This window comes from Podarcis pityusensis, assembly GCF_964106645.2.
Source record: "Podarcis pityusensis genome assembly, chromosome: 6".
In the NCBI taxonomy this organism is placed as follows: domain Eukaryota; kingdom Metazoa; phylum Chordata; class Lepidosauria; order Squamata; family Lacertidae; genus Podarcis; species Podarcis pityusensis.
Window position 1 is genome coordinate 41,807,467 of NC_138030.1, and position 23,306 is coordinate 41,830,772.

The 23,306-nt window shown below is 45.9% G+C and overlaps 1 protein-coding gene across 1 annotated transcript in view; it reads left to right on the plus strand.

Moving 5' to 3' along the window:
- The window catches only part of PIK3C2B (phosphatidylinositol-4-phosphate 3-kinase catalytic subunit type 2 beta), a 97,447-nt gene that overhangs the window by 42,946 nt on the left and 31,195 nt on the right, over nucleotides 1-23,306 (plus strand). Inside the window, exons 6-14 of the mRNA XM_081009956.1 lie at nucleotides 1,674-1,785; nucleotides 2,635-2,714; nucleotides 3,385-3,448; nucleotides 7,006-7,152; nucleotides 8,136-8,169; nucleotides 9,989-10,184; nucleotides 13,550-13,672; nucleotides 18,747-18,914; nucleotides 19,821-19,932. Coding sequence (XP_080866082.1) covers nucleotides 1,674-1,785; nucleotides 2,635-2,714; nucleotides 3,385-3,448; nucleotides 7,006-7,152; nucleotides 8,136-8,169; nucleotides 9,989-10,184; nucleotides 13,550-13,672; nucleotides 18,747-18,914; nucleotides 19,821-19,932 — 1,036 coding nt within the window. The remainder of the gene's footprint in view (nucleotides 1-1,673; nucleotides 1,786-2,634; nucleotides 2,715-3,384; nucleotides 3,449-7,005; nucleotides 7,153-8,135; nucleotides 8,170-9,988; nucleotides 10,185-13,549; nucleotides 13,673-18,746; nucleotides 18,915-19,820; nucleotides 19,933-23,306) is intronic.

Below are 23,306 nucleotides of genomic sequence, written 5' to 3' on the forward strand. Positions count from 1 at the left end.
AACAGTGATAGATTCTCCTTTTCACTGAACACATACACATATTTGCAAGCGCGTAGGAACATAGGCAGACCATTGGTCTACCTAGCTCTAGATCTTTTACACTGACCAGCAGCAGCTCTCCAGCATTTTGGACAAGGACCATTCCCAGCCCTACCTGGAATTGAACATGGGAGCTTCTGCATGCAAGGCAGATGCTCTACCACTGAGCTGTGGCCCTTTTCCCAGAGTCTGAAGCAGGCCAGGCAGTCTATCTAGCCCAGTATTGTTTATTCTTACTGGCAGCAGCTCTTCAGGGGTCTTGCCCCATCACCTGCTACCTGATTCTTTTCTAACTGCAGGTGCCAGGGACTGGACTTGGGACCATCTGCAGGCAAATCCTGTGATGTAACACCAAGCTGTGGTCCTTCCCAAGGCCCCTTGCTTTTCTGTTAGCTCTTGTCACCTCCTTCTCACTCCCTGAGTTGATCAGGGAATATAAGAGAAGCACACCCCACATTTGCCCACTAACTGCAATTACACTTTCTTTCCCCTTTTGCTAAAATGACAGAATAGATGGGGGTGGGGATGTGTGGCAGGACAGGAGGGGCAGCAGAGCAAGCCACGGAGAGCAGCAGCAGGAGGCCTTCCAGGCCTGGTCCAAATTAAATGTTTTCAGGAATTCCCTATCTGCTTAGGGGCAGGTGTTACAAGCCAACCTGAATAAGAATGCCTTGCGGCACTTCCTGAAAATGAATGCAAAATCTTCCTTTTGTGACTGTACTGTGGGTGCTCCTGACTCTCTTTTTTTGGCTATCTCTTTTTTCCAGCTGTTGAGGTCTGAGCTGCTTCATTATTATTACTCTACTTTTCTTTCTTCCCTTTAAAAACACAGCACTCCCCCCCCCTTCCCTCTCTCCTGCCTCTGCAAACTGGCTTTCTTGTGTGATGGCAGCTGTGCCTAGTCTAGGCCAGGATGCAGGCTCGACGTAGATAAGAATTGACCCTTTCCTCTGGCAGGTGAAAGGACCAGACTTCCTTTCTGTCACTGCCCTTCCAGCATGGCTTTGCTGCTTCTGTGGGCATGTTTCATTAGAATCGCAGGCAATGGCTCAGAGGTTGGCTCCAGGGCTTTATGTTACAGATTTAGGTTTGCAAAGATGCATGTGGGTCTTAAGTAGACTGTGCTGAGAGGTCATGAGTTACAAGGAAGTTGCAGGGCAGTTAGAAATAGCCAGGTGTTCAAGTTGTGATTTGGCTAATCTGCCTCCCGAAGATTCTCCGCTTCAATACATTTTTATCATTGTTGCAGTTCAGGCTTAAACATTTTTTAGAATTCACCTGATGTACATATTATATTTAATCTTTCATTCTTTGTCATTCCTGAAGCTTTTGAGTTTTCTTTTGGACATTCTTGAGTGTTGCAATTTTTTACACTGGGTGGGGGAAAGTATATACATTTAATTAAGCCTAGCTATGGAATTTGTAGGTCTCTGATTCTCGGGGAGCAAAACTGAAGTATATAAAGATTACTTGACACACCCAGTGTCTTCAAGCCAAAGCAGTTGCAGATCTAGGCTATATTAGGTGCTGGAGGCTCCAAGTAATCTGCTCTTTCCTGCCTGGTTTATCCTCCATACAGCACAGGGGGAAAAGCCATTTAGTTACAATTTCTTGATGTGTTTGCATCCTTCCAGCAAACATCCACTGGGAAGTCATGAATACATCCAGCACTGCAGGAAGTTTGACATTGATATCCGGCTGCAGCTGATGAAGAGGAAGGCTGTGCGCACTGACTTGGCTAGGACCGTAAGTATTTGCTTGCTAGTGAGCAACAGAACTGTGTGATGTCTCTGCCATTGCTAGTACAGATGGAATATGTTCTCCATCTTGCCTAAGGTTGCAGGTCCAATGGTGGCATCTAGAGCACTCTCTGTCCCATCCATACTGGATCTGTTTCAAATATTGCAGCTTAAGGATACGGACAGCCAACCATCTGCCTCCTTGACCCTTGCCCATCTTGGATTCTTGGAGCCAGTAGTAGGGGTTGAGTGGGTGGGTCCTAGGAATGACTGATGCCTCACTGGAGAAGGGGGAAGTACCATCTGCCTTGAAGGAGGCAATGTTGCTCCTCCTCCTTAAAAGGACCTCATTGTACCCAGAAGTGTTAAACCACTGAAAGGCCCTCTCCTTCCATGTAACTCTCGGGTTTTAAAAGTGGGTGGAACCAGAAGGGGGGTGGTCTGGGAGAGGGGATTCTCTTTGGCAGTCCCTAAGTTGCAAAACCCCCTCCCCACAGAGGGGTGTCTTCACTGTTCAGCTTTCAGCAAATACTGAAGAGGTACCTATTAACTCTGGCTTTTGACACCTGAATTGTATATTTTTATGACCTGCACTATTTTTGTGATTGTTAAGTTGCTTTGAACTGTTTCCACCCTGAGATCCTAGGGTGGATGATGGGTAATAAATAAAAAAATAATAGTAATGCTAAGCCAGCCCATGGCTTAGCTGCAGCTGGACCAGGGGAGGAGCGCAGTAGCGGCGATTTTGCTCCAGGAACCTGCACGTTTCCTCATTCACACTAAGCCATGGTTTTCCTTAGCATTACATGCAAACGGAGTCAAGATGCATGTGAGTAATTAACCTTCACGTATGCAGGTGAACGATGACCAGAGTCCTTCCACGCTCAACCACTACGTTCACCTCCAGGAAAGGCCAATCAAGCAGACCATCACCAGGTAAAGATGAACGGAGAATCTCAGGGTCCCCGGTTCAAGCCCCACATTGGGCAAAAGATTTCTGCATTGCAGGTGGTTGGACTAGATGACCCTTGTGGTCCCTTCCAACTCTGCAATTCTGTGATTTTATGGAGTGGCAGCAGCAGCATACTTCGGGTGGCCTATGTAAGGCCAGTGCTTTTTAAAGAGGGTACTCAAGGGTACACAGTACTGGCACCTCTTTTTGTTGTTGTTAAAAAGTGTGGCACTTACTGTAACAACTTTATGGTGAGTACTGGCACCTACTTTTCTAGGAAAAAAGCACTGTGCCCCCTCAAAAAAACCCCCACCAAAGTGAAACAAAAATAGACCCAGTGCTGGAGTTCTTAATTTAGGCCTTCCATATTGAACTCCCTCCAGCCTCTTGGGAGAGAGGGCCCTGGCTTAGTGGTAGAGCATGGCTTACATGCAGAAGGTCCCAAATTGAAGCCAAGCATCTCCAGGTAGGGATGGGAAAGTCTTCCGTCTGAGAATCTCGGGAGACACTGCCAGTTCTGAACTAGATGGACCAATGACTTTGGGCTGTTGCTTAAGATCTCGCCTTTACAGAGATCCATTTCCTCCATACGTAACAGCCGTGATTTGCTTCCTTTTTCTGTGCCAAGCTGTCTGTTGTTGTTTCTTCCACTAGGCAGGCCTTGAGTCTCCTCTTCGATACCTTCCACAACGAGGTCGATGCATTCCTAGCCGTGGAGGTGAGAGGATAGCATTGGGGTTAATGTTGTGGTTGAACATACGTTGAACTATGCATATGGCTTTGGTGTGCTGCAAACGCCTCTGTGTTGGTGAATATTATTAGATGTAACCATTACACCTTTGGCATCTTCAAGCTATGAAATCCATCCATAAGGAAGCTTATGATAGGGAACCCAGTAACTCTCAACCACTTTCCCTGAGACACCCTGATCGCCAGTCTTCCCATCACTTTCCTCCTAGCTCGAACCATTGCCCCATGTTCTTTGAGATATATCTACAGTTCCTGGTCTTCTTTGGCAGCAGTGAGATAAGAAGCACATAGCTTTGCACTTGCTTTGTCTGCACCCACTTTGGTATAAAACCCACCATATTGTTTGGCAGTGAACAGTAGCGGTTGGTGGGGCAGCATAAACCCACCTGTGTAGCTGAGCTGGCTTTCCTAAGGCTCCTGCCACTGCCGGTTAACAAGAGGGAGGCTTGGCATGGTGTGGGCACAGCAGTGGAGCCAATCCGATGTTTCTGGCACTGTGCCCACACTTTGCCAAGCTCCCTGCCAAGCTCCCTGCCACCCTCTCCCTCTTGGTAAGTGGCAGGGGCATATGGCATAGGGAAGCCAGATCAGCATTGCTGCCCTGCTGGTCACTACTGCAATATAGCACCTGGTATGGGCATCACAGGTACGTTTGAAGAGGCCAAATATAACAGACCATTGTATGATAGAAAGTATTTGTGAAAACATAGGCTAGGGTTTTATGACAATGCAAGTATTTTTCGACGTTGCAGTTTCCTCCAGGCCCTTCCCATTTCACTATGTTGCTCACATTGTTTCATTTCCTGCTTCAAGCTGATAAGGTGCTAGTTTGTTTTTTTACTGTTTTCGCTAGAGTGACGTTTGCTTTATAAAATAAATGCCCTGAACATTACTTCTCCCATCTCATCTGACAGTCCACTGCTTGCTTCTCCTCTTCCTCATTCCAGTCTTGAATCCTTCATGAGAGTCAAATTTCCCAGCGTAAGGTGAGGGCTGCCAGCCACAAGTGTGCTTGGGACTACAGCCAAGAGGCGGATCTGCATAGCAGCGTTTGCTATCAGAGCAGAAAACAAACAGGGTGTAGTGAAGTGATCCCCAGGTTCTAATCTTGAAATTGTCAGCAGCTTTTAACAGCAAGTTCCTATCTACTGTTTGTTTCAGTTTCCCTTCCCTTGCGATAAATACAGCCAAAAACATACTTGTGAAGGTAGGCAAAAAAGAAACCCAAGACGTTGTGAAGGTTAAATTTCGCATGACAGTAAAGGGATTCATATAGAGTTGGGGTTTTTTCCATTTTGAAACCTCTACGTTATCGAGCACTTAATGTAGAGATTAGAATGTGTGTTTTAGATCTTGGGAGTAGTGAATTTAGCGAAAGGAAAGGGGTAAGCAGGAAACTTTGACAACCTTCTAAATTGCCAACACTGAGGTTGCCAGCACTTTATAATTCCAAAAAATTATCAGGAGTAGTGGATTCAAGTCCTAGCTTAGCTTTGTGAACTCTAGCTTAGAGTGCAGGAACGATAATATATTCAACTGAGCAGCTAGAATTGCCTTTAGACATCTCTTTTGTGTGATTGTCTGGTCCTTTCTAGTGATGAAGGTGAAGGGCTTTTTAGCAAACTGATTGGAACAAGAACTAGTTTGGTCCCTATCTGTGAAAGCACCCTCTTGCAGTCAGATCGCCATGACTGGGGGCAGAAAGTATGTGTGAGAGAGAGTGAGTGTGAGAAAGAAACCATTCTCCTTTCAAGAGGTGAGTCATAACAAAGCTATCTAGGAAATCTCAGCTGAATGGAATGTAGTTCACTAGTATGTAATCTTGAGGTGTGCGATGGATCCTGAAAATAACACATTTGAGAAATGAACAAGTTACTTGATCCTGTGGTTTTTGAGCAGGGAAAAGGAAAAGCTTTCTAGGTTCCAGTAGCTAGATTACTACTCTCTGAAGATTTTGCTCCCCCTGCATGGTCCTAGATTATTTCTCCCTTCCTGCACGTTTGTATGGAAATGTATGTCTGTGTATGTACTACCTGCAGTGGGGGTTGGCAAGGTTTATCTTGCCTGGGCTGGATTGGTCCCGTGGAGATCCCTTTGTAGGCTGGATTGTGCGTGCGCCTGTGATTTCCGGTGTCTGCACATGCGCAGACGCAATTTCTGGTGCCGCGGAAGTGAGTCCTCGCGCCGCACTGTGCCGGTTTAGCGCGGTGCGTGAGTGGGCAGCTCAGTTCCAGGGCAGCTCGTGGGCCGGTCAAATGACCTCCGCGGGCTGCTTCTGGCCCATGGGCCTTAGGTTAGTGACCCCTGACCTACCGTGTCATAGGCTGAATACCAATTGTTGGGCATAACAAGGGAGAGCTGGTTGCTGCTGTCTCACATCCTGCTTGCGCGCTTTCCATTGGTATTTGTTTGGTCACTGTGACAACAGGATGCTGATCCAGCCGGGCTCCTCTTTCTGGCCCTAACCCCACTCTTCCACAAGCTTTTGCTAGAGCAATTGTCAGCATGGCATCCTTCCTTCCAAATGAAAAAAATAATAAAAAGTTAGCGGTATGTGCAGTGCAGCTGGAAAACTGTAGGCCCATTCTTCTACATCCTCTATAGTGCTGACTGTTGACTCTTTTGCCCCTGCAAACCATATACTGCAGAGTTTTATCAATCCAATGGATTATAGAGCTTCATGTGCAACAAGCAACAGTGCCCCTTAGTGGCACTTCTACCTATTTGTTCTGAGGTTCCCAGGCTGAAATTATATTGGTGGAAGGAGCTGGTAATATCAAATGGCTTCATGGGTTCCAGGAAACTTGGTGTTGACGTTAGGACAGTACTTCCATCAAAGCAGGACTTTGGAACGGAAGTCCAAGGCCCTATTACTTGCACTAGTGCATCAGGACATGCTTGAACACAACAGAGTAGCTGCTTTATTTCTCCAAATCCTGTTATGTTGAAATCCAATCTTAAGATGCAGAGCTGGTGGCCACGATATGGAAATGATGATGATAAAGACCCATTTGTCTTCCACTTTTATGACATTGGTTGAGTTTGGGGTAAAAGGAGTATGAACAAACTCTTTTGTGCTTTGTTGAGCAGCTCTCTAAGATCTGCTGGAGTTGATAGGCTCCTCTTTATGTTCTCTTTGGTCAGACTCACACAAGGTACTGGGATTTTACTGCAGAATAATCACCGAGTTTATGTCCAGGGAAGCCAGGTTTAGTGATAAGGCAGTTAAGGAAGAGGTAGATAAGTGAAGTAAATTTATGGCGGGGTTACTACTCTCATTCACCCTAGATCAGGGGTTGGGCACCTGTGCCCTCCAGATGTAGGGCTCCAACACCCATCACATCCAGCAAGCATGGCCAGTGGTCAGGGATGATGGAAGTTGTAGTCTAGCAACAGTTTGAGGGCTGCTGATTCCCACCCCATGCCCTAGATGCTGGCTATACGCACAACTCTTTGAGGTGGCACATTGTGTTTTGCTCTATGTGCTGTTACCTTGAGACATGAGACTTTCAATTCTTCATCCAGGGAGACGTCCAAGTGAAGGCAGAACGAGTGATCCAGTCTGTCATGGCCATTTGCAATGCTCTGGCTGCTGTGGAGTCCCAGGAGATCACTGCAGCCCTGAATCAACTGCCACCCTGTCCGTCTCGCATGCAGCCCAAAATCCAGAAGGTGAGAAGCAGAAGTTGGTGTCAGGAAGCAGCAATATTTAATCTGAGTGCCTAAGCTAAATATGAGAGAAAGAGGAGAGTAGAATTATTTTAGCAGACTCTTCCATTTTCTAAAAAGATGTAGCTAAGAAAGGACAAAAAGTGCCCTTGTGACAACTTAGTTTTTAGTGTCACACTTGACACTAAAAAGCACATTTGAGATTCTCTTTTTTGCCATATGTGAATACTGTTAAGGCAAGATAGCTGTGGACAAAAATTCAGGTGTGAATTCTAGCCAGTGTAAAGTTTTTGCATTCACACTGTGCACTGACTTTGAGCACACCTGATTTAAACCTTGCGTGTTAATTTGACCTTGGACAGTTTTGTTGCTGATAACCTTGCTGCGTCCAATATGGAGTGCATATTTTAAAATGCCCTCTTCCAGTACATTCTCAGGAGCTGGATCTGCCTAAAGTGCCATTACATTGGCTGGTGCTTTCCGTTGCAGCAAAAGGTAGAGCCTTTTCAGCAGTGGATCAGCTATTTGGAACTCCCTAGGTCCTTTGTTCTTTGCATTCAGAGAACATTCAGAGACTTTTCCCCTTTTCAGAAAGCTTTTTAATTATGTGGATGGATTTTCAATCAGTTTCATTTATTTATTTTTTAAAAAATAGATCTTGAATTTCTCTTTGTTTTAATGGGCTTTGTGTGTATCTTCTGGAATTTTATTTTATTGGGGGCTTTTAAAATGTTTTTGATCGTAAGTCCATTTTTTAGCTTCTGGACAGAAGCAAGGAACACACATTTTACAATAAAGCAATAAAGTGGTTAGAATTTTCTCCAAACCTGGGAAAATGTAGCTGCTATTCCCACAGTTGGATAGCTTGAACTGCTGGGAGTGGAAATATATTGACATATGTTATATAAAGTGTTTGCTCAGAGTTGCTTGCCTTTCAGTCTGATTTTCATAAAATATTTCTCCTCTGGTTTCTCTTTCCTGAGCAGGATCCAAAGGTTTTGGCCATGAGGGAAAACAGAGGTAATAATTTCTCTTCTCCTGTTGTTGCTATTGAATTCTGAAGGCTTTTTACTTTCCACTGCCTCCCAAGTGCACTTTTCCAATTATTGCATACTGTTATTTATTGAACAAATTATCATCATCATTAGCCTTTTGAATCTTCAGCTTAGACATCTTGAGTCCCTAGAGTTGCTATTCCATTAACCAGACTTTTCAGAGCAGGGTGGTTTCCTAGTAATAATGAAAATTCAGACCTGATTTTCAAAAATATTGAAGCCCCAACTACACAAAAGACCTGGAGGGATTGCGCTTCAGGGTCAAAGTAAACATAATGTGGGAGATCCTTGAACAGGAACCTCTGCAATGATTTTTTATATAAAAAAGAGTTGAAAGGAGGTGTAGGACCCTTTAGACCATGAGAGACATCCTTCCAGACCGTTTTACCAATGGAAAGTGATCCTCACCCACCCACTGGCAAGCTACTTCTTGCAACACAAGGCAAAACCATATATTTGGCTATAACTTTTGATAGAATACAGATAATTGAACAACTTTTGTTGCATTGCATTCTTCATTAAATTATCTTTCCACTGGTATATAATTTTATGGCATTACTCCAAAGAAAGTGGTGTTACGAGCCATCAGACTTTGGAAATAATACTTTTTCCAAAATGTTTCCACAATTTTGGCCGCTGTAGAGACCTGTATGTTTTGGCCTGTGTGGCAAATGGTAGCTTTTGGGTTTTGTCCCGAGAAGAGGAAAGGGGCTTGTATCTGTAGATGACCCCCAAGATATTTCCAAATCTGAAATTCTATTATCTGTGCTTGTCTTCTGGTATCCCTATCTTAATGGAGACAAGGGAACTTTAGGAGTAAAGGAATAAACTTTAGGATAGAAGTGGGATTAAGTAACTTGTGTAGGAGCTACAAAGTGATGCATGCTGACTTCATCAGCAGCGCCTGTAGCCCTGCCAGTTGTACACCTTTATAAATGTTTGTTTATAATCATTTATATACATGTATGTATAATTTATAGTTTATTGTTTAGATTTGTACTTCAGTCTAAATGCATTATTAAGGTGGCATAAAGTAAAAAAATAAAATGTTATTAAATGAAATGCCACAAACACATATACACCAATATTTATTTGCTAAGTTAATTCAAATTCTGCTGCAAGAAAAACCAATTTCAGTAACCTGTATAAATTATGGTAATTAAGCAGCCTTTTTAAGAAAGCAAATCTCTTTCCACTGTAGCTGTAAAGGGAGTCGTGTGAATGGATGCATGCAGAGTCATGTAGAGGCCTGTGGGTAGGCTGAGCAAGATTTTATGATGACCAGGAGGCAGGGCGTCAATGCTTTGCAATAATAATAATAATAATAATAATAATTTATTTATTTTATTATTATTTATACCCCACCCATCTGGCTGGGTTTCCTCAGCCACTCTGGGCGGCTCCCAACAGAACACTAAAAACAGAATAGAACTTCAAACATTAAAAACTTCCCTAATAGCTGCTTGCTCACTTCAGATTAATAGAAGCAGAGTAAATTACGCAAAATAAGCAAATTTATGGAGCTATCTTAATATGTATAACCCACACAGGACTTTTCTTGGTGCCAAATGCTGGTTTCTTTTTGGAAAAGCTGCAGACTATGACAGCCCTGCAGAGAGGGAACTATAGGAGTCATAGGGAATTTCCAGAAAGGGTTAGCAACTTTGAAGGTTGGAACTTGGCAGGCCTTCCTGTTGTCAGAGTATCTGCCAAGCATATTTGCTCTGTGGGGGCATATTTGTGAGGTTTCAAAGTGCTTCTGTCAATTCCCACCCCCCTTACAGAGAAAGTTGTGGAAGCTTTGACGGCCTCCATCTTGGATCTGGTGGGGCTCTACTGCAACACATTCAATGCCGACTTCCAGACCGCGATTCACGGGAACCGAAAACATTGCCTCTCCCAAGAGGCCCGGCTACTCTCCTGCCCCCTCTCCTTCACTGTCTATGCCACTCACCGCATACCCATAACCTGGGCAGCAAGGTAAGCAGTGATGTCTTTTCTCTGGCGCCAGGGAAGGACCGTCTGACACTTTGTGTTAGATCTTGGGATCAAGTGTGTGTACATACATAGAGCCATAGTGGGGGCATTATACGTATTTGGATCAGGACTGTAGAGCTGTGCAAAGGTGCAACTCCATTTTCCTGATTTATACACAGATATCCCTGAAGTTTCTGCTTCCACAGCACACAGATGGTTATTATGCGTTGGAGCACCTCTGAACTAGTTGTGTCACCCTGGTCAGAAACACATATTGACCTGGCAGGTTCACACATCACAGTAAGCCAAGCTATGATGGGACAGTGCAACTGTGTTGTCTGCTAGGGAAGAAATTTTGGCTGTTTTGCTCTTCCATAGTCCTTTTCACTCAGGAGCTAAACCAAGGTTTGGCTTAGTGTGTCATTGGAACCTGAGATTGTGGTTAAGCTTTACAGCATGTGGGTAAGGGGGAGAGAGCTTTAACTATGACAACACACTAAACCAAACCTTGGCTTAGCTGCTGAGCTAAAAAGATAAGCAAAGAGCAAAGCAACTGTCCTGTCCTCCATGGGAGCTCACACATTCATGCTAAGTCATGGCTTGAGCTCAGCATTACATGTGAACACAGCCATGCTGTTTATCTTAACCATTCCATGACTTCCTGGTTATATTTCAGATTCCATTTGGCTGCCCGAGGTCACCATCAGTGGGGAGAAATTGTTTCAACCTTTACTGGCTAAATGAAGCCAATTTGCCATTTAAATCCAAGTTGCCATAAGATCAGCTTCACGGATTCAGTGTCGCGTATTCCCGGCCCCTTGCTCCCCCAATTCTGACAAGTCCTTAGAAATCAGGCTGGTAGAGATTTAAGCAACACAACGTTTTGTACTCGACGCATTTCCCCTCGGAAGAATGAGGCTGGCTAGCTGAGGTCAGAAGACTAGAGGAAAGCTTGCATATAAGGGAGTTGGCTGATCTGACTCTTGTTCAGGGCTGTTTTTGGAGGCTCCCTGGAATGCTCTGGGAGAATCCTTTGGTCTCGGCACCCCGCCTCCCTGGCTCAGTCCTACAGACAGTGACAGATGGCTGCTTCTCAGCCTGGGCTCTTGCCCCTTCAGCCAATGACTGAGTGGAAGGGAATCGCTTAATGGATATAGGGACAATAGGAAGTCTGGGCAGGGAGGGGACATTCCTTTGTAAGCAGCCTTTTGCTTGTGTGTTTGTGTTTCTCTAAAGGCACAGAGGCAGTGCCTGGGAGGTGCCCCTTGGTAATCCACATCCCCAGCAGCAGACACATGCAAGTGGGGGGGGGGAGGGTCGGGGTTGGGGAAGTGATGGCAACATTAGCCGCCGCCCCTCCAGGGACCTCTTGCCTTTGTACCATCCTTAATGTATTCCAATGAGTGACTCTGAACAAAGGCAGTAGCCTGGGAAATCCAGGCCTGTCTTGACCTTCGTTGCCCTGCAGCCCTCCCTGCATCATCGCTTGGCACCTGTCACATGGCCGGTCCTTCTGACAAGAGCGCCATGTGATGGCATTCTCCGTGGCGTATGTCAATCCAGCTGGCTGGGAAGGAAGTTGGGAGAGTGTCTCTGAAAAGAGCACAGCCTGAGGAAAAGACTCTAGGCTTGGCTTGTTGGGTGTGTGTGTGTGTGTGTGTGTGTGTGTGTGACAACTGCCACCTTCTAGCCCCCTCTCCCTCAGTCAACAGCTGGAAATGGATTGAGTTCTGCCATTGAGCAGACAAAAGGGTTTCTGCTCAAATTTGTGTCCAGTTTGTGGGAGTTAAGTCAGGGTTAAGAAACCGTCTGACTTGAAATTGCAACCTTGCCTTGGAGGATAGGCTGTTGATGGCTACCAACCACAGTAGCTGTTTTCTATCTCTGCTGTCAGAGGCGGTGTGACTCTGAATACCAGATGCTGAAAATCATAGGTGGAGAGAGTGCTGCTGCAATTGGGTCCTGTTTGCAGACTTCCCTCTGGTTGACCCCTGTGAGAACAGGATGCTAAGCTAGGCAGACCTCTGGCCTGGTCCAGCAAGCTTTTCTTATGACCAGAGTTTTAAGAAGAACATGGTTGGCACAACCCTCTTTTCATAGCCCTATTGTTGCTTGTTGTCAGGGAGGAAGTGCCTAGAATCAGTCTGTGGATGCAGGGCATTGACTCTAAGCTTGTAAATGTATAGGTGTATAGAAATCTGATGATTTCTGCTGTGGCAAAAACATAGTTAGAAGAGGAAGTTATTAATTAGCCATTGTTTTATTTTAGTATTTTAACATTTAATGACTGTTATTTCTGAAGACCGCCCCGGAAGGGTGGAAAAACACAATAAATAATTCAACCATTTCACTCAAGCATCTTAGTGAGCTATGTAAGTGAAGCTGACAGTATTTTGAACAGTGGGTTAAAATACCAGTATTTTTGCCTTATGTCTGTCTGCTGGGCATATTTTACATCTGTGCAATGCGGCAGGAGCAAGAATATTTCTGGCATGTGGGAAATAAGCATGACACTCGGTAACGTACATGTTGACTATTGTTTTATAACATGTGGTGTTATAAAAGGTCCTTGCCCCAAGTGGCATACAATCTAGAAAGCAACGCCAGAATAACAGCAGAGGAAGGAAAGGGGAGTAGAGGTAAACAGGGGAAAGAACATGTGAATATTGCAGTTGCAATACTGAATAGAGTATTGAGGATTCAAGGATTGCATCAAGGGGGTTCGTGGGAAAATGTATTCATGTTTTGAATATCCTCCAACCCCAAGGCTCAAAGGTGGTTAACTGTAGACTGTAATGCAAACATAAAATGTCCTGTAAAAATGCTGCTGAAACAAACAAAGCAGCACAGATTGTAACCCTGCCCCAGTCTCTCTCTATCTCCCCAGCCCCTCAAAACTGAGCTGAAATAAAAGATCTGGCAAGGCTTCTGGCCTTGATGAGTCTCAAGGGGCGGACGAGAGGTTTCGTAGTTGGGGGTCATCTACCGAGTCAGGATGCCTCTAATCGAATGGACAAGATTTGTGCCTATCAACCAGACTTGAACCATCTGGGGTTTGCTTGCCATTCATTCATTCTCCTTTGTGTGAGGGCTGGGGGGAGCCCGGGAGGACTAGGTGGGGCTGTTCCAAGCTTGAGATTAAAACAGATTCTCACCAATGACTCAGCTGCTGAGTTTGAAATAAATCAAGTCAAAGTATTTATTTCATGGGTTCCTCCTGTTTGCTATTTGACTGCAGCTAAGAACTGTAGCAGGCTGCTTCCTCCCAGCCCCTGCCTCCAGTCTTTCGGAGATCAAGGCCTTTTCTTTCTGCTCTGTGAGATAACAAAAATTTACCCATCTCTCCTCCCCCCCCCCCTTTTTTACAGCTATGAAGATTTCTATCTCTCCTGCTCACTCAGCCATGGTGGCAAAGAGCTCTGCAGCCCCTTGCAAACCCGAAAAGCACATGTGTACAAGTACCTCTTCCATCTCATCATCTGGGACCAGCAGTAAGGCACCTCCCCACCTGCCCTCCCCTGTCTGTGTTGAGAAGGGTATAAAGGAAAGGGTGGGAAAGCAGCTGGAGAAGGGCGATCTCATGTGTTTTTAATGCAAGTTGATAAAGGAGGTGGATGAGAATTAACTCTCCCCTGCTTGTAGCTACATAGCTTTGCAGGCAAAAAAGTCCCAGTTTTCAATCTACAGAGTGAAGAAGCTGTGTAGGGTGAAGGGGGTTCTTAATCTATTGCTACTTTTAATTTCTCTGCTCTACATCAGCCTACCCTACCTCACAAGGCTTCAAGCCCTATGGTAAAGGTAAAGGGACCCCTGACCATTAGGTCCAGTCGAGACTGACTCTGGGGTTGTGGCGCTCTTCTCGCTTTATTGGCTGAGGAAGCCGGCGTACAGCTTCCGGGTCCATGTGGCCAGTATGACTAAGCCGCTTCTGGCGAACCAGAGCAACGCACGGAAACACCGTTTACCTTCCCGCCGGAGCGGTACCTATTTATCTACTTGCACTTTGACGTGCTTTCAAACTGCTAGGTTGGCAGGAGCAGGGACTGAGCAAAGGGAGCTCACCCCGTTGCGGGGATTTGAACCGCTGACCTTCTGATTGGCAAATCCTAGGCTCTGTGGTTTAACCCACAGCACCACCCACGTCCCTCAAGCCCTATGAGGAAGACATAATATGTGTGTGTGTTTGAATGGAGTGAGGTATGGCCCACAGGTCCCCCATCCCTGCTGTAAAGCAACCCGTGTATTATAAATTAGTAATGTAAAACAGTGATCCCTAAAAAGCATGCAGCAGCTATCAGCAGTAAAGCAGGGCTACCACTCTGTGTGGTTGTGTATGTGTAGTTTGGCCTTCCCGTCTTACAGTGCTGGTTTTGCAAGGTGCATCTCCTGGCAAACGCCGTAATGTCTGAAGAGGAGAGATGCAGGTCCGTAAGGCAGCAAAGGGACAAGCGACAGGCACATGCCAGGGAACTAGGACTCCCTGTGGCTTTTGGCGCATGTCCACTGGGTCTCCTCTTCGATCTTCACTGGGGCTTCCTGGGGAGACAGATAGTGGGAAAGCAGCCAGCTCGTCTGCTGTGTAAAGCGTGACTCAGTCCCTCACCTCTTTTGTGACTCCACAGAATCGGCCCCGCATGCCTGGACAATTCCCTCCCACAGGCAGAGGTTTGAATCTGAGAACCTGGCAAAATAACTTCCGATGGGTGTAGGATTGCAGAGGAGTGGGAGCGGGTGTCATCTCCCAAGACCTCGTTGCTATACACTGTGCAGTTGCTGAAGGGGAAGGGAACTTGATCCTAAAATAGCCTGGGCAGCAGGAAGGCTGCTGGCCACCCCCTCTCCACTGAGGTCCAGTAACATTTGATGTTTTTTCTAGGCCAGCAAGAGGAGATGGGGGTGGAGGTGGGAAATAGATAATTTTAGAAGTTGCCTGTCCTGCAGAAGGACGCACAGTGAAGCTACATGGAGAGTGTTGCCTCAGCTCCGCTCAGTGTGAGTGCTTTATTCAGTGGATAAGCCCCAGGATGGGAACAGCCTAAATGAGGAGCCTGCCATGTAGCAGTTTTCCTGCTGGCCCTCAGCTGCACAAAGGGCTTTCAGGCATGTGCAGCACCCTTGGACTGCCTCTGGGCGGGTATCAGGCCGCGCTGATCTGGCACACTCCCCAGCTTTGCTAACTCTACGGGATCGGCTCAGGGGACTGGCTGGTGATCCTTCCTGTTAAGATGGCTGAATAGGAAGGGGAAACCCCCTTGGACAAGGTTAGTGCTCCTGTGCCTCCCCCAGCTCCTCCCAGGAAAGCTCCAGATGGAAATGGGCAATGCAGGGCGCTTGCACTCCCTCTTGCAACCGGAGACGTCCTTGCACAGCTTCCTCTGAAGCCGGCCTCACTGTATCTCCAAAGCCTGCTTTTTTAAAAACAAAAACCCCCACAGCACAACCCTGGAGCATATGAAATGTTTAATAAAGCATTTCTGAACACATGCAGTGTGTCATTTCCTCAGCATTTAGTAATGAGCATGTCAGTTATTTGCGGGGAAGCCTGTTGGAAAGAAGGTGTTTTCCTAATCTTTATACAGCACCGAGAAAACCTTAGGTTTTTTGTTAAGAGTAGTGGTAGTTGTGGATGATTAATGTATGACTTCCAAACATGCTTGAGCCCCAGTATCACTCATTCCAAGGGGGCAAGCCTGTGTGATTCACTAGCCAGATGCTTGGATTTTTTAATCTGGGTCACCTTGCTTCAACTCCTTGTTCAGCCATGGACTAGAGTAATCCTAATCAAGTTACTACCTGAAAAGCTAAAATAGTGATTTGTGAGGACAAATAAGGGGGCCTTCACTGTAAAGGTCCTGCCCTTTATGATGAGATAGAACAACCTCCTTCAACCTGGTATCTCTCTTCGAGGTGAGTCTGGTGGCAGTTATATTCCAAAACATCTGAAGGGCATCAGGTTGGGGAAGGCTGAACTAGAATATCAGGGTGCAGGAGTGTGAAGGAAGATAAGCACATTTGTTTCAAGGACTCTTGGGAAGCAGCTTTTAATCTCTGTGTACAGGCAGTGGCCTGAAGTTACGAATTTTAGGAATCTATAACAGATACCTGCTGACTCAGGTACCTACCCTTGGTCATAGATATACGTATCAGTATATTTAAGATGTGGCATCTCCTTCATTAGAGGCTTGGTGGCCACCTATTCAAGATGTGTAGGAGCTGATTTCCAGCATCAACAGTGGGTTGAAGTGGATCACCCTTTCAACTTTATGATTCTATGCAATGTCTAGGGAGGAAAGTCTGCACCCTAACACTGAACATGTTTGTAGTGTCATGGTGTGTAGTTCTCGTCCAGTGGGATGCGGGTGGTGCTGTGGTCTACACCACTGAGCCTCTTGGTCTTGCCAGTCAGAAGATTGGCGGTTCAAATCCCCGTGACAGGGTCAGCTCCCATTGCTCTGTCCCAGCTCCTGCCAACCTAGCAGCTCGAAAGCATGCCAGTGCAGGTAGATAAATAGGTACCGCTCTGGCGGGAAGGTAAATGGCGCTTCCGTGTGCTCTGGCTTCCGTAACGGTGTCCCTTTGTGCCAGAAGCGGTTTAGTCATGCTGACCACATGACCAGGAAAGCTGCCTGTGGACAAATGCCGACTCCCTCTACCTGAAAGTGAGATGAGTGTCACACCCCATAGTCACCTTTGACTGGATTTAACCGTCCAGGGGTCCTTTACCTTTTTACCTTTTAGTTCCTGTCCTTTCACTGAACTGCTGCTTCTCAATGATCCCTGATCACCACTTTGTAATTTTTCCGTCTGTATCTCTGATCTTCAAGAAGGGAGGTCCTTGGCTCTGCTTATCTTTCCCCTTTTCCCTTTGTTCCGATGAGAAGGACCAGCCTACTTCTTTCTCCTGCCAGGAGTGACTTGAGCCAGAAGCTTATGTGTCATGCAGTGCACTTTTTTTTAATTTCCATTGCTGCATAGCAGGGGTTCAGACACTGAGCGTTAGAGCAGTGATAGTCTTTCAACATGACCTATTTCTCCTTTGGCTGCAGCTACAGTCTGAAGAGGAATAATAATATGAGCTTGGGTGGTGGTTGTGCTGTGTATGTCCTGGACGTGTATCCTACTTTCCTTCCTTTCTGCATTTTTGTGGGGAGAAATGAAATGCAGAAATACAACACATACAGGCTAAGCCACACAACTGGAGAAAAGTTAGAGATGGACGAGAAAAGAGCAGGAGGAGGATTTGTTACAGCCAAAGCCTGTAGGGCAAGTTGGGCAGTTTGAGCAGGTCCTCTGCAAAGTGGTGGGTCCCCTCCTATGCCACTGGGTGCCCTGATGATTAAAAGGGGGCTTAGGGCACCAGTGGGCCCTTCTGAGGAACTGGGGTTTGCCCAACCAGATGAGGACCCCACATGCTGATATTCAGCCTCCTATAGGACATGGAATCATAGAATTGCAGAGTTTGAATGGACCCTAAGGGTCATCTAGTCCAACACCCTGCAATGCAGGAATCTTTTGCCCAACGTGGGGCTCGAAGCCACGACCCTGAGATTAAGAGTCTCATGCTCTTCTGACTGAGCTATACTGCAGATTTAAAGCAGGCTTAATAGTAATTTCCTTTCTCCGGGCAATCCTGGGATTTTTCCGCACCCTCCCCAAACAATATCCCTTGAGATGCAGTTTGTTGGACATAACGTTCATTGAAATCCAGTTGTTTGGTGTCTTAAAACTGTGCTTCATTTTTCCCATGTTCCCACTCTTGACTGCCTCAGAGCTTTCAGGTGTTGCTTATCTTTGAAACCCAGACCGCGAAAATGAATATTGATGGCTGCACGCTAGGCCCGGTGCCCCTATAGCTGTAGGATTAAGGCAGTAGAAACAGGTTTCCTTGTGGAAAAGAGATAACAAAATGACACATTTACACAAGTCGTGCTCTCTGTGTATGTTTCATTTATGTACGGTATGTGTGAGTGTGCATGCACACACACATGGATCCAATTCTGAGCAGTGATTTATTGTGTTTGTCATACATTTGGATGCTTTGCATTTTTATTTTTATTTTTTGCAACTGGGCCTTGAATGCAAATGCAAGCGAGGGAAAGGAGGAAAGAAGCACAGGCTCAAAGCTGGCTGAAGTGCACAACCTTCCTACAGGGTGAAACAAGGTCTTATGTGGCCGAATCTTAGCAAGTGCTGGATTTATGCCAGGAAGACACTGATTCAGCCGCTGACGTTTGGCACTGTCTTTCAGTGTCTGCTCAGAACCAGTCAAATAGAAACCACCGTCACTTACCTCACAGCAAATGGCATAATTCCACCGCCCCCTCCCTGAAGACTTTGCATACTAACCATGCAGCAGCACAGCCTTCTCCAGCCTGATGCCCTACAGATGTTTTGGGGCTGCAACTCCCAGTAGCCCCAGCAAGTACATGTGCAATACATCTGGAAGGTACCAAGTTGGTGGAGACTGTGTAAGTGTAGTGTAAGTTGTTTTATGAGATAGTTGCTTCTTCAAGGAAAATGGATGTTAAGCTGTCGTTCTTGCTCATTGGCTTCTACTTCTTCCAGAATCTGCTTCCCGGTTCAAGTGAATCGCCTCCCGCGAGAGACTCTCCTGACAGCCACGCTCTATGCCATTCCAATCCCGCCTCCCGGGAGTTCTTCCGAGACCAACAAGCAGCGCCGTGTCCCAGAGGTTTTGGGCTGGGTCACCACACCGCTCTTCAACTTCCGGCAGTACGTGTGCCTGCTTCTGTGTTGGAGAGAATAAGCAGTGTAGCTTTCCGTGACATCTGTTTGGGATGAATTCCAAAGGGGCAGGCCGTGTCAGCCTGTTAGATCAAATGCAAAAGAAGAGTCTTTTGTCAGCTAGAGGCCACTTCATCAGTTGCATGAAGCGTTGTCCTCAGCTGACAAGGGACATATGCACACATATCCAGTGGTGCAAGTGGGGGAAATGGCACATGGTGAGGCCAAAATGGCGCAAAAGTCCCTGAACTGCAACAGGCACAGTCTGGCATTACTGAGCAAGGCATGAGATGATCACAGTGGTCATCTAACAACAGCAGTAGCTTCCTAGTCAGTCTTCCTAGTCAATTTCTGTTCTCTTCCAATTGCACATGTGTAGGCGTAGTGGGAGAGGAAACCCTGGCCTTGATTAAGTCTTCAGTAAATAGAATCAGATTTGCAGACCATAAGTGACCCAGGGGATTGAATAGAGTTGTGGGCTATTACATGTTTGGTGCTTAAGGTCACTCTTCTCCTAATAGCCCCTTTTAAGAAAAAGGCAACTGCTCAGGAAAGCAGGCCAGCAAAAGGGTCTTGAGTGATCATGTGAGCAGGATCATATGGTGGCTAGAGAGAGAGAGAAATTCAGGAGCTGACCCTCCCTAATTTGTAGAGAGAGGTCCTAAGAGGAGAAATTCGGGGTTCGTCAGTCCGACCGTCTTGTTCCAGACAGTGGTAACATTGCTAAGGAATGGAGTGTGGTAACAGTAAACAACCTCAATGTTCTGTGGGGTGATTTGCTTTGATAATTGGTTTTTTGTTGGCACTGCTTTTGCTAACTGGGTCTTCTTAACTACTACTAGAGCCTGAATCCGGTGCTAATGTCTGTTTTCTTCTGCATGTGCATCCGTGCAGGGTCCTGACCTGTGGACGGAAGCTCCTGGGTTTGTGGCCAGCGACTCAAGACCCGTCTAGTGCCAGGTCAAGTGCTCCCAACTTCAACCAGCCTGACAGTGTTATTCTGCAGGTGAGTCTCTTCTTGGGCTCTGTCACCACACACAGACAACCCTAATGTACTTTGTTTGTGGCTCTTATTGTTTGCCTCTTGAGATTGGGGATCCAGCACTAGTCTCTGAAAGGTTTAGCCTAAGCTCTTATTCCACTATGTGATGAACTTAGTATCAGGATAGGGCTGTATTGATTTATGCATCTATCCAAGCAATGGCAAAATAATTGGGGCTAGTATTAGTCCCAATTAGTATTAGTCCCAATCCACTGAGGGTGGCACAATATCAAGAGTGGCACATAAAAGATTGAGAAGGGGAATAGACTCAGTACATAGGGGTAGGAGTAGTGCCAGGAATCTCACTGTTTTATGAACAGGGGGAGACAGGCACTCCACTATTGGAAAAGGGGGATGCTTAGTTGTTTTTAAGGTGATGGCATTGCAGGAGATTGCTATGGGGAGTCAGTAGCCTTGCTGGTATAAGTTTTTAATGTTTGATATTTTATTGTGATTTTAATATTCTGTTGGGAGCCACCCAGAGTGGCTGGGGAAACCCAGCCAGATGGGTGGGGTATTATTATTATTATTATTATTATTATTATTATTAATTCTCTGTTGAAGGGAGGGTTCATGTACTGAAGCACTACAGCAATGGCAACTCAGCCTTATATATTTAAAACAACATATAATCCTTTGAAAACATTCATAAAACGGTACAAACATGAAGGAAGAAGGCACATCTCATTAGCTGTGGTGTAATGGCCACTTCAAGTCACAGTTGTTAGTTGCAGCTAGGGGGATAAATGACACTTTCTCACTAGCCAAGGCTAGTTGGTGGTGGAATAAATGGCATTTTCCTAACAGCTACTGTGAATGACATTGGTTTCCTTGCTACAACTACTTATTTGTTGCATATTCATTCATTGTACAAATATTTGAAATAAATTATAAACTGAGCACTTCTGTGATAAGACAATTTTCTGAAAAGGCTTGGATTCCAGCTTTTGGTTGATCTGGTAAAAATTGGGCTAGGGAGAACCTTTCTCCGAATAAGCCTAGTGCTTAGATGTATGAGATTGTCTTCTAGTAAATTCTAACCCAAAAATGATTATGCCAGTCTTTAAGGTGCTACAGGACTTTTTGTTGTAAAGGGAAAAGTGACTGAAAGGTGACTTGTGGAGGCCTGATTTTGCATAGGCTGTAGTCCTAGCAATGTCTACTCAGAAGTAAGTTCAATTGAATTCAGTGGGGCTTAAGATTGCAACCTGATACTGTCATTTTGGGAAACTCTGTCTCTCTAGGCCTTGGCACCCTGAAAATCCTTGTGCTAAGTTGCAGTAGATTTGTGACCCAAAGCACTTGCCTAGTCCCAACACAAGCGTAGCATTCTCTATTTTTCTTCCTTTCTTGGATTCATCTATTATATCTGTCTCTCCTCCGGCTCCAATGTTTCTCCCCCCCCCTTTTGCTCATTTCGGTCTTCTTTTCCCCTCCCCTCCCCTGCACTTGCTAATATCCTTTTGGCTTTGAAGCTAGATGGCAGGACCCCAAGCCTGCTGCTTAGGGTGTGGACAGAAGGAATGGAGGGAGAGGCCGGTGCCGATGAAGTGGAGATTTGGCAGTGGGAGGGGGTGGGGAGCTGGATCCAGCTGGGCTGGGTCTGGAGAGGTTCTTCCCTGGGTCATATTGTGTGCACTATCCTCCTTCCCTGCTGATTTTAAGCGAGCAGAAGGATTATTACTAAGCATCCAAACCAGGCCCTGCTGGAGCTTCAATTACTTCCCTTCCCTAGCCTCCCTTCCCTTCTGTTGCAGTTCTCCGACCTGCTTGTACGGGACTGATTTCTTTGGCACGCAACCAAACGACTGGTTTTTCTTTTCCAAAGCCACTTACAAACCCATCGAGTTTTGTTTATTTATTCATTTTAAACTCAAGCTGTTGCCGGTAATCCCCTAAACGCTGCTGCTGCTGCAAAGGACCTGCATTTGAGTAAATGATGCACATTGCCAGTGGCGCCATTGCATCCCATCTCATCGGGGCTTTTCCAGTCCAAAGCTGGGTGTGGTTGCGACTTTCTGAGGCTCAAGAAAGACTGAGCTCATTTTCCATCTTTCCTTTTGAAAGATTTCAAGGAAATGTCCTGTTAAACTCATCCATGGCTCCAAACCTTGATACACTATAGGCTTATATAGGGCTTCCCCAAGCATTTGGAGGTCAGCAAATAGCTGCCACTCTAAAGCATGGACAGTGAGTATTTAATTCAAGAAGGGGTCGGACCGCAACTCCCATCCTCCCTGGCTATGCTGGCTGGGCCTGATGGGAGTTGCAGTCCTGTACTACATGGAGAGAACAGGCTCCTCACTTCCAGTCTAATGCCTGTGCTGTCTGCCTAAAAGAAGCCAAGGATAGTGCATGCCTTGTGGTGGCTGTTGGTGTCTCATGGCATCCAAAAGAAGGAAGGTCAAACGAAAGGACCAGCTCTGTGCATTTGGGTGTTTAATTCAGAGCCAAATCTGATCATTCCACCCAGAGTCCAGATTGGTCTGGGCACACCAGTATTCAGCTGATTTTGGAAGTTTCTGGATGGTGTGGTGAGTCACAACCTGAGCACATGGTGTTTGGTGGAACAGCCAGATGATTCATTATTTGCCACTTCCCCAGTGACCTAGATGTGGCCAGGCTAAAGGGGTGTGTTATTTGGCCTTAAACCCCGGTCAGTTCCGCTTCCTGATCTGCTCTTTGGCCTTCTTGCCCAGAAAGTATCCCCATGAAGCTTAGTTTCACAGCACCCTTGCAGCTTTTCTACCATACACATTCGGACCTCTTTGTTGCAAGAACATTGTTTAGAGTTACGAGGAAAACCTGCTAAAGCATCCAAACGGAAAGGAAAGCATGTGGGAATTGAAACAGCCAACAGGGTGGTCTGGAATTCAATATGGGCAGCAGCTGCCCAAGTGGCAATGCATATCAAGTAGTGCCCCAGAAGAAAAGGGCTCCAGTATTCAGTAGGTGGCAAGGTACGGTCAGTTGTACGGTGTACCCTGTGACTTGGGGGAATGTGCAGGTCTGCATACACATTACACCCTGCAAAAGGGTGAATGCATGGCCCCCCCACAGTAGTTCTGAATGGTGTGGGCAGAAAAATGGAAAGAGAAGACATACTGCTTTCATTACAATAAAAATATGACTACACAAATGTCTTCATAATTTCTTGGCTGGTTGGTAGGTCTGTCCATTCCACAGATGTGTGTATGGGATGGAGCTGGGACTGCAGTGTGACTCATTATTGTGTCTGCTTTTCCTACTTCTGTGCAATGTGTCATATTCTGTGTGATGAATAATAGGATGCTCAGGTGCAGGACTCCTTTTCAGGCTACTTCCATGTGCTGATAGTG